General features: G+C 38.6%; 2 protein-coding genes across 2 annotated transcripts; both read left to right on the top strand.

The window, feature by feature from the left end:
• Window positions 1-1,726: 1,726 nt before the first annotated feature.
• Window positions 1,727-2,668, top strand: LOC101830734 (olfactory receptor 5B3-like). Its single transcript, XM_005063800.3, has one exon. The coding sequence runs from the start codon at window positions 1,730-1,732 to the stop codon at window positions 2,666-2,668; it is 939 nt and encodes a 312-aa protein (XP_005063857.1). The 5' UTR covers window positions 1,727-1,729.
• Window positions 2,669-7,926: 5,258 nt separating this feature from the next.
• On the top strand, window positions 7,927-8,868 carry LOC101841395 (olfactory receptor 5B3-like). The gene has a single exon (XM_005063249.2). It carries the CDS (start codon window positions 7,930-7,932, stop codon window positions 8,866-8,868), a length of 939 nt encoding a protein of 312 aa, XP_005063306.1. The 5' UTR covers window positions 7,927-7,929.
• Window positions 8,869-11,809: the final 2,941 nt, after the last annotated feature.

Genomic DNA, 11,809 nt, shown 5'->3' with positions numbered 1-11,809 from the left:
TAAACAAAATAGTGACTCATATGGAATACATAAAACAGTCAGATGAGTTACTGAGGGTCATATAAAGAAACACAGGACTGAATGTGTAGAAAAAAAATGGGGAGTGAGATTTCCAGACTTCAAGATTCATCCACACCTGGTGCCCTGCATGTTGCTGCAAACATTGCTCAGATCTCAAAAGGGGCAAAAGTTCCATTCTAATACCTAGTGATGATGATGATGATGATGGCAACATAGCTAGCAATCATGGAACTCTGCTAGACATCGGTGTTTTTTGTTCACTTAGAAAATTCATTTCTCATTTAATTTAGATAATAATTCCTCAAGGAGGAACACATTATCATCTTTATTTTGTAGATGTAGAAAATATGGTTTAGGAAAGTTGGGCTAGGGACTGTGGTTCTTGGGCTGAAAGTTAAGGGTGGAATGCAATTCTCCCCAAAACCAAAGTTCTGTACCCCATGCTGTTGGGTACCCTACCCTTCTTTGCTACAATTATCTCTATGTTTATGGAAGCCCCTTCTGCTCCAGCCATCTCACTGTATTTGTATTGTATATGTCTCTCACTGGGAAAAACCGTAAGATTGAGGTGATCCGGCAAAGACAATGTCTCATTACTAATGGCAACTTGATTTGAATTTAGTTTACACCATTGAACTTGATAACCATTTTGTCTCGGACAAAAGTTTGGCTTATAAATTAGTTTACTTTTCAACAAGATTGTAATTCTCAGTCAGTGATGTTCTGCCATCTAAGAAAAAGTACCTGTTATTTAAATTTCTTTGAGAAATCAGGGAAAATTTGTGCAAACATATCCACAGGGAAGTCCATGGCCCATTGCATATATGTAAGTATGTAAATAGTTGAGCATTGGAAAGGACAAGATTGATATATTAGTTCCACAAGTTTCACATTAATTTTCAAAATGGTCCTGGGAAAATGGCCCATACATAAAGAACACTTGCAGAGGACTCGAGTTTTGTCATCAGCACGCACATCAGATGGTTCACAAACACCTATAACTCCAGTTCCAGAGGAACTGAAGACTCTGAATTCCACAAGCACTTGCACACACATGCACATCCTCACACACAGACATATACGCATAAATAAAATTAACTCTTGAGAACCGTTACATTTTCAAAACATAAGTATATGTAAGACTTAAAAACTGGAGTGGTGAGTTTTGAGTACACTTCATTAAATTGCATGAATTCCTCTATAAACTGATATACAAATATTTAATCATTGGTGGATGTGATGGAGCACACCTTTAACCCAGAACCCAGTAGATAAAAGCAAGCAGAGCTCAAGGAGATTGAGGTCAGCTTGGTATGCATGAATTCTAGACCTTCCAGAAGTCTATACTGAGACCATGTCCATTTCTATTGTTATGATTCCTATGATTACAGTGTTTATGTGTATGATATATATGTGTGGGTGCAGGCATATTGTGACATGTATATGGATAGCAAAGGACAACATTCATATTTTACTCCCCACCCTTTCACTGTGTAATCGGAGGGTTGTACTCAAGTCACCTGTCTTGAAAGATGTACTTTTATCCAGTGAACCATCTTACTGGCCCTGGATGTCAAGAATCTTTGGAGTCCATGTTTTTGTTATAATGAAATAATGCCTGACAGTGGTACAAAGACATTTCAGTATTTTGACAATCTCTCTACATTATCTTTACTACAGAGCATCTCCTTATTCCCAGATAACACTGATGGAGAACAGGACAGAGGCAACAGAATTCATCCTTCTAGGATTAACCAGTGCCTCAGAACTGCAGATCCCTCTGTTTATCCTAATCAGCCTTATCTATTTCATCAATGTGGCTGGAAACTTAGGAATGATTGTGTTGATTCTTTGGGACTCTCGACTCCACACTCCCATGTATTGTTTTCTTGCTAACCTGTCTCTAGTGGACATCTTTTACTCTTCAGCTGTTGCTCCAACAGTTTTGGCTGGACTTCTTGTAGGAAACAAAGTTGTTTCTTACAATGCTTGTGTTGCTCAGATGTTCTTATTTGCAGCCTTTGTCACTACAGAAGATTTCCTTTTGGCTGCAATGGCCTTTGATCGCTATGCAGCAGTGTGCAAACCCCTGCACTATACCACCACCATGACTCCAACAGTATGTATATGTCTGACCATGGCCTGCTATGTTGGCGGCTTCCTGAATTCCTCCATCCACACTGGAGACACATTCAGACTCTCCTTTTGTGGGTCCAATGTTGTCCATCACTTTTTCTGTGATGTTCCAGCAGTCATGGTTCTCTCCTGCTCTGATAGACAAGTCAGTGAGATGGTGCTTGTTTATGGAGCAAGCTTCGTTATCTGTTCTGCACTCCTCCTGATTTTGATATCTTACACATTCATCTTCATCACCATCTTCAAGATGCGCTCAGCCGCGGGATACCAGAAGGCTATGTCCACCTGTGTTTCTCACTTTACTGCTGTCTCCATTTTCTACGGGACTCTTATTTTCATGTATTTACAGCCCAGCTCCAGCCACTCCATGGACACTGACAAAACTGTGTCTGTGTTCTACACCATGGTCATCCCCATGCTGAACCCTTTGGTCTACAGCCTGAGGAACAAGGAGGTGAAAAGTGCATTCAAGAAAGTTGTGGAGAAGACAAAATATTCCCTAGGGTTTTGAGTTTAGTGCTTAGTGGTGCACTGTAATCAGCTTCAGGTCTCTTAGGTCTTCTCCAGGAACCTAGTGTCACTACCAGTCTACAATGATGATAGGCAGAATACGCTTCTCTTTTCAAATGCTTGTATTTTAGAAAAGGGAAACAATGATGTGAATGCAATGCCAATTTTATAATGGCTAAAGGGAAGTTTAACATGCAGACATGTAGTGCATTTGGCAAGGCACAGACTATTTTCTGAGTTGAGACATTTTCATCTTTATTCTCACTCTGTAGTTGTAGGCTTCACTTGTGGGTTACTTGCATTATTTTCTAAAATTCCCCTTCCAATCGAATCATCTCATTTTTTATTTTTAAAATGGCAATAAGATGATTTCTGTCTGCCACTGGATGGGGAAAAACAGCTGTTGAACATTATGTTGAACTACAGTCATATGTTCTTTTCAGGAAGGAATTTTTATGGACTGAATATATGCAAAGGTATCTAGTTAATTTAGTGTGCATATTTATATGTGTATACCCACAGTGATACTTATGATGTTAAGCTAAACAAAAACTAATGTTAATATCTGACTCTAACCCAGCTGTGCATTGAATCCATCCACCCATTTCCATTTGTAACTTCCTCCTCTGGTTGCTTGGAAACATGAGAATCATGATCTTGTATTCATGGATTTATTCATTTAACTTCATAAACAAATAAAGAAATTCCATAATTGTTCATTGACATCTTAATGAGAAATGAATTATGGAATAAAATGTCACATTGGGTGGGATCACAGTGTACTTTTGCTGTCAATGGAATACTTTCTCTTTTGGATTGTTTACTGCTGGCATGCTAAAATTGTTGGTGGGGATGTTCTTGAATCTTGATGCTTGTAAAGGACTTTTAGTTAATGGATTTTGAGCATTAAAATTTAAGTTATAAGATTAAATTATATATAACTTCATTTTGTTAGTATTGGATAGTTGTTTTAATTTAGTTTTCTTGATTGTTGTTCTAGATTGACCTTCTGGTACATTTCAACATAGCAGATGGAAACAAACTATCTACTTTGTGCCTGATATTATAGGAGAGGCTTCATCATTTCTCTCTTGAATGTCACATTAACTGTCAGGTTTAATAATTGTTTATCTTATGAAATTCACATATAGCCCTAGCTATCCTTATCATAAGAGAAAACCTTGACACGTGCTTAGTCACTTTAGTAAAAATGTCTGTTTTTATTTTTTCTTCATTGTAGTAATTTCGTGGTTGACTTCTATGTGGTAAGTACCTTTTCATTACTGTAGTGTCATAATAAAATTTTGTAACTATATTTAAACTATGACATATTTATTTTGTTCACATTTTTGGGTAACCATCTCTGTATATTCAAAGGGATATCATCTATAATTTTCTTTCTTTGAAGTTTTGTTCTGCTTTGGTTTCAAAGAAATGTTGATTTCATAGAATGAACTACAAACTGTCTCCTAGTATTGTCTGTGGTTATAAAGAAAACTTTGGGGAAACAGGAGTCATGCTAGCTTTGTTTTCAGTCAGCAAACAGTGGAAACAGCTGAGCAAGGTGGTGCATGTCTATAATCCTAGCACTGAGAAGCCTACGGCAGGTCTGGACTGCATGTCTATAATTCCAGCATTGAGAAGGCTAAGGCAGGTCTGGGCTCTAGTTCTCAAAACACAGGAAACAAACAAATGACAATCAAAACAGCTTAAGTGTGGCTTAACTGAGGGACAAATGCTGTGTCAACTGCTTTTCATGCAATATAAATGCACAATAGAAAAGGTTTTATGATCAAGAAGGCAAGACTACAAATGACCTCAAATGTAAAAATTTAAGTCAAAGGGACCAAAAATAATGACCATATTCCCAAGTGCCTGGATAAAACTATCATCACAAAGGTAAACATCTATGGACAAAAAAGGTTTGGTATTTTGAATAACTGATCCTCCAAGAGTTTGAATTAAAATTTTAAAGAAGGACAGTAATGGGAGTGGTAGCATGAATATACCTTTGACCAAATTTTGAAGGATAGATACTAAACTGTTTATTTATTGGTGTTTATAAATTACACATTAACTGGAGAAAAGAGGAAATAATGGGTGATAAACCACGTTTGGATATATTTAAGCCATTTATCTTAGATCCAGCAAGAGTTTAATTGCTTTTTCCTTAGAAAGGTGAAATGAAGACCTACAAGTATCCTCAAGGGGAAAATCCCCAGAGAGGTCAATATCTCCATAATGTCTGGCTACCTCAGCGGCACTGCCCTTTGAAATCAATCCTGGTGATTCACTTTAGAAGAGCCAGATGAAAAGATGGCCACTTTGGTTATCCTTCAGTCATCTGAATATTGATATTTTTTCCCCAAACACTGACTTTCTTTTGAACTGAAGATTTTCTAGGAATCTTCAACCATGGCTGAGGAAAACACCAAAGATATAAAGATAAAACCTGTATTGAACAACCTCATAGAAGTAACCAGTTAGCAAGCTCTCCTGTGGACCTTCCTCCACTTGTTCTCTACAGACACAACTCTGTGGGTTATATGGGAAAGGCAGTGTTATAATCTTTCCTTCACAAGTAAGGAGGAAGTAGGAGAGCCCTCTAAGGACACAAGGAATGCATGATAATCTCATGGCTGGGATTTTGAGTGTGTTTTCTCTGGTCTTTGCTGCTCTAGAAAGTTCAGCACTCTTTGATTATGCCCTGCCAGGGAGCTCCTCTGATGATACCGATGCATCACTCCATGGAAGGACTTCTCATTGTACACATACTGTTCAGAATTGACTGTCACTCTTGTGCAAGGAGCAAGGTAAGTCTCTATATTCACCATCTAGTTTTAGTGAAGAGTCCAGCTCACACAAAAATAGTATTAGCAGAACCACTGTGAGTCATTTGAGCACAGTGTTCAAGGGCCTGAACCCTTTTCTAAAACACAGAGGTAGATCTGTCTTGCAAATATCAAAATTTTGTCACTGGAGAGCTGAATTCTGGTTATAAAATAGCAGTGTCTTGCTTTCTAAGAATCCTAGTGAAATAGCAGAAATGATGCACTGACTGGTCTGGTAGGAATTTGAATTTATTTGTTATATGTTGAATTCTCATTGGAACTTAAAAATATAAGCTAAAATAATGAGTCCTTAAACCTAAGAAAGGATTATAACTTAATGAGAGAAAGAGCTAATATTCATTTTAGTGATTCCCACTCAAATCCCATAATCTCATTTTAAATTTAGCCAGAGACATTTATCCATAGACCATACATATGAGTAAAAACAACAGCTTTTTGTAAGGGTGAATCATCACTTCAAACTAGCTGTGGAAAACTAGAATATTACTTAAATTCACATACAATAAATGATAAACAAAAAGCGGTAATATGTTTTATTCACATACAAGCACAATTACATGCACATGCAGAAACACACGTACCTCCTCATTAGGCTCTTGTGGCATTTTGTGACATCCAGAATGTATGTGTGGTTGTGTGTGTTAAGTTTTGCATAAAGCTTTATTAGCTAGACGTGTCAGGTGAGCTGCTGAAAGGGTTAGAAGAAACCTGAGAAGCAGCAGCTGGTAAAGGACAGATGCACTTCTGAGGGCCTAAAATTCCAGGCACAGAATTTACAGGTATTGTGCTTCTATTAGAAAAGATTCTATCAAAAATTTCAAAAGCAGATTTTTCACTAAAATAAATCATGTATCTTAATAAAATGCACAATCTTTGAACTTTGAACTTTTGGTGATGCTTGTGTTTCAATCAAGTTATGGCAACGGCAACCCTAAGCAAAAGAAAGAAAATGAACTAAACCTAAAATAGAGATATGTAAGAAAATATTAAACAAAAGAGTGGCTCATATGGATTACATAGAACAATCATTTGATAAGCAGAGTATGAGTGGTTGAGGTTTACCTAATACCTACTAGATTGTGTATAAAAAAAGGAAATTTGGAAATGAGATTCTCAGATGCCAACATTCATCCACATCTGATACCTTACATGTTGCTACAAGGTTTTTCCAGACCTCAAGAAGGGAATATATCCATTATAATACCTGGTGATGATGATGAGGAGGAGGCAGAGGACAAAGAGGAGGAGGAAGACAACATAGTAATCATGCAACTCTGCTAGACATCAACATTTTGTTCATTTAAAATGAATTTTCTCATTTAATTTAGAAAAGAATACCTCAGCACTGAACACATTGCCATCCTCATTTTGTAGACATAGAAAATCTAGAACAGGAGAGTTGGCCAAACGTAAGTCTGGCATGCAATTCTCTCCAGAACCGAAGTTCTTTACTTGATGCTGCCTGGTTACCTTCCCTTCTTTGTTATAATTATCTATGTGTATGTAGAAGCCTTTCCAGCTCCAGTCAATACAATATATCTGTTGTGTGTATGTCTTTCACTGAGTTCACTGGGAAAAGCCCTAAGATTGAGATGATTTAGCAAAAACAATGGCTAATTAATGCATTGCAACTTGATATACTCTTAAGGCTACACCATTGAACTCGATGGCTATTTTTTCCTGGGAGCAATATTTGGCTTGCAAATTAGTTTTGTCAACATGTATGTAATACTTGGCCTTTGGTGTTCTGAAATCTAAGAGAAAGCAGCCATTGTTCAAATGTTGTCAGAAATATGGGAGTGTGTGGAGAAGTTTCTAGAGAGCTGTCCTTGGCACATTTCACACAGAGGAGTCTGTAAATGCATAGGGATGGGAAATGGTGAACTGGCTGATTTACAACTTTCAGAAATGCACTGTTGGGAAATTCTTTAAATTTCCAAAGTACCATCCCACAAATACATAAGACTAAAAACTAAGGTGATGACCACTAAAAGTACTTCATTCAATTGCCTGAAGTTCTTTTGGCAAAAATTTCAGCTATATGCTTTAGTTATCAAGAATCTTTCATTTTTTGTTGGGAGTGTGTGTGTGAATATGAGGTGTGTGGTTGTGTGCCCCGCACTCTGTGTGTAGAGGAATGGACATCTCTTGGTTTTTTGCTTTCACACCATAAGAACTGAATATTGAATTCAAACTATTAAGCTTTGTGGCAAGCACTTTAAATCAGTGAGCCATCTCATTGACCCTAGTTATAAAGAAATTTGTAACACACATTATTATAATGAAATAAGTCCTGCATTTGGCATGAAGATACATCAACTTCTTGGTAATCTCCTTTATATTTAATATATATAATAAACTTAATACTTCTCTTTGCTACGAGGTATCTCCTGATTCCAAAATAACACGGATGGAGAACAGGACAGATGTGACAGAGTTCATCCTTCTAGGACTAACCAATGCCCCAGAACTACAGACTCCTCTATTTATCATGTTTACTCTCATTTACTTCATCAACATGGCTGGAAACTTAGGGATGATTGTGCTGATTCTCTGGGACTCTCGACTCCACACTCCCATGTACATTTTTCTTGGTAACTTGTCTCTGGTGGACATCTTTTACTCCTCAGCTGTCACTCCAACAGTTGTTGCTGGACTTCTTGAAGGAAACCAAGTCATTTCCTACAATGCTTGTGCTGCTCAGATGTTCTTATTTGTAGTCTTTGCCACAGCAGAAAATTTTCTCTTGGCTGCAATGGCCTATGATCGCTATGCAGCAGTGTGCAAGCCCCTACACTACACCACTACAATGACTCCAACTATGTGTGCATATCTGACCATAGCCTGCTATGCTGGTGGTTTTCTGAATTCCTCCATCCACACTGGTGACACGTTTAGTCTTTACTTCTGTAAGTCCAATGTGGTCCATCACTTTTTCTGTGATGTTCCAGCAGTCATGGTTCTCTCCTGCTCTGATAGACATGTCAGTGAGATGGTCCTTCTTTATGGAGCAAGCTTTGTTATTTGTTCTGCACTTGTTGTTATTTTGATATCCTATACATTCATTTTCATTACCATCTTCAACATGCGCTCAGCCGCGGGATACCAGAAGGCTATGTCCACCTGTGTTTCTCACTTTACTGCTGTCTCCATTTTCTACGGGACTCTTATTTTCATGTATTTACAGCCCAGCTCCAGCCACTCCATGGACACTGACAAAACTGTGTCTGTGTTCTACACCATGGTCATCCCCATGCTGAACCCTTTGGTCTACAGCCTGAGGAACAAGGAGGTGAAAAGTGCATTCAAGAAAGTTGTGGAGAAGACAAAATATTCCCTAGGGTTTTGAGTTTAGTGTTTAGTGGTGCACTGTAATCAGCTTCAGGTCTCTTAGGTCTTCTCCAGGAACCTAGTGTCACTACCAGTCTACAATGATGTTAGGCAGAATATGCTTCTCTTTTCAAATGCTTGTATTTTAGAAAAGGGAAACAATGATGTGAATGTAATGCCCACTTTATAATGGCTAAAGGGAAGTCTTACACATGTTGGTTTTATTTTTCTAAATACTCATAATCATACTATTTCCACATGCCACTGCTAACATACCTATAAAACAAGAGACAAATAAAATCCCATGAGAAGAAGTGTCTGTTTGTGACTGGCATGGGCACATAAACACAGAGGTAGAAAAGTATTCGTACATAAATGGAACACTCCCTTTTAATGTCTGTGTATAGTGTGCATATATTTTGGCATATGTGTGGATGGTACTACACATGTAGAGGCCAGAGAATGGATGTCTTTCTCAGTGGTTCTCCATATTACTCATTGTGACAGGCAAGTGAACACAGACCTGGAAGAAGGACTCATCAAGCTAGCAACCTTTCTCTGGAATCCTACCTCCATCTTTTGAGTACTGGTATTAAACATGGGCCCCTATGGTCTCAGTGCTGGTACTACAGATGGGTTTACATGCTGTCCTGACATTTATGAGAATTCCAGCTCCAATCCTCATGGTTGCATGGTGAGTGCTTTATCCTCTGATCCATCCCAGCCCTACTGCTAGTATCCAATAAAAATAAGTTAAAATAGTTTGTTGGGGGTATTGAAATATCATTTATGATTGTTTTTCTGTAGTGAAATAACTGTTCTAATTCCTCTAAGTGATACAGATTTAAACACGTGTGTCCACATTTTTGGTGTATTTTATTGAGAGATAGAGATTTAAAGTATTTTATACACTTTTACCTTTTTTTCTTTATTCTCTTCTCATACAATGCAACCGAACGCAGCCTCCTCCCCCTCCTTTCCTTCTAGCACCCCCCGCCTCCCCTCTCCCCCAGATCCACTGCTCATCTGTTTCCCTTCAGAAAAGAGCAGGCCTCTTAGCTATATCAAGCATACATGGCATAACACAATGCAATGAGACTAGACATAAACCTTCATATCAAGGCTGGATGAGGCAACCCAGCAGGAGGAAAGGGGTCCTATGAGCAGGCAAACGAGTCAGAGATACCCCCAATTCCACTGTTAAGACTTCCACGAAAACCTCAAGCTAAACAACCATGGCACATATGAAGAGGTTCTAGAGAAAACCCATGCAGACTTTGTGCCTGCTACTTCAGTCTTTTTGAATCCCTATGAACCTTGCTTAGTTGATTCTGTGGTCTGTGTTCTCCTGGTGTTCTCCAAAGATGTGGCTCCTACAATACTTCCTCTTCATCTTATGCAGGGTTCTGAGAGCTCTGCCTTGTTTTTTTAGCTATGGATCTCTGTGCCATCTCCCATCAACTTCTGGAGGAAGCCTCTCTGATAACAGTTGGGCTAGGCACTGATCTATGAGTAAAATAGAATATCATTAGAAATAATTTAATTGACCTTTTGTTGTTTTGTTTTTGTCAGTCATGTTTGGTTCTACTCTTGATCTCTGTGGTGATTTGAAAGAAAATAGCTCCCGTAGGCTCATAGGGAGTGGCATTACGAGGAGGTGGACCTTGTTGGAGTAGTTGTGGCTTTGCTGGAGGAAGTGCATCACTACAGGGTAGGATTTGAGGTCTTAAACACTTAAGTCAAGTCTAGTGTGAAATTTTACTTTGTGCTGCCTGCTGATTTGAATGTATAACTCTCAGTTCTTTCTCGAACACCATGTCTGTCTGCACACTGCCATGCTTCCCACCCTGCCAATAATGTACTAAACCTTGGAAACTCTAAGCCAGCTCCAGTGTAATGTTTCCTTTATAAGCATTGTCATGGTCGTTTGTTGAAGGAAGTTTCTGTCCTGACCAGTCCTATAGCTGTGCAGTCCCAAATAAACACACAGAGGCTAATATTAATTATAAACGATTTGGCCTATTGCTCAGGCTTATTACTAACAAGCTCTTACAACTTAAATTAACCCATAATTCTTGTCTATGTTTAGCCACGTGGCTTGGTATCTTTTCTCTCATCTCATTTTCATCTTACTTCCTCTGCATCTGGCTGGCAGCTTCATCTCTGGCTTCCTCTTGCCAGAATTCTCCTAGTCTGCTAGTCCTGCCTATAATTCCTTCCTGGCTAGTGACAGATCTTTGCAGCGTACAAAAGTATTATCCCACATAATTTTTCACCCTTTTCTTTTCAAAACAAGAACCTTGAATCTAATCACCATTGTTTATCTTTTTTCATGACCATTATCCACAACTTGTAACCAGTACACTAAACAAAAGGATAATTCATTTACTGTAACTATCCACATATGCACTGTTTTAACAGTGCCCTGGCACATTCATGTTTTCTATGTATTCTCTCTGCAAGTGCTTCTGAATGCTCAATGATGCTCATTTTCCCTAATACAGCTGTATCATCCCTTCTCATTTACATACTCTTTCCCCTCACTCCACTCACATTGATCCATCCCCTTGATGCTATTCTCAAATACAAGAAAGTCTCCACCTCAGGTCCTTGAGCTTGCTGCTTCCCTGCCTGGAAGTTTCCTTCACTACATTCGGGTCCCTGCTGAAATGGATGGAGAGCCTTCCCTGACTCCTATGTAAGACAGTTAATGTGGATGTCCTTCTGTGTTCTACAAATATGTGTTGCTTCAGGTGACTGTGAAATGTCTAATATGGGAGCTAAGAACCAAATCCAGGTCCTCTGCAGGGGCAGCAAGGGCCATGAATCACTGAGCCATCTTTTCAGCTCCTCCATTGTCATTTTTGCTCCTACATGGGAAACAATACCCATTCTTCCTGTGCCTCTCTTATTTCACCCAACGTACTTCAGTTCAGTCCAATTTGCTGAAAATAACCAGA

The sequence above is a fragment of the Mesocricetus auratus genome, unplaced genomic scaffold (genome assembly GCF_017639785.1).
Source record: "Mesocricetus auratus isolate SY011 unplaced genomic scaffold, BCM_Maur_2.0 Super-Scaffold_4256, whole genome shotgun sequence".
Taxonomy (NCBI): domain Eukaryota; kingdom Metazoa; phylum Chordata; class Mammalia; order Rodentia; family Cricetidae; genus Mesocricetus; species Mesocricetus auratus.
The sequence above is the reverse complement of the archived record's forward strand: the minus strand, read 5'-3'. Positions and strand labels throughout refer to the sequence as shown.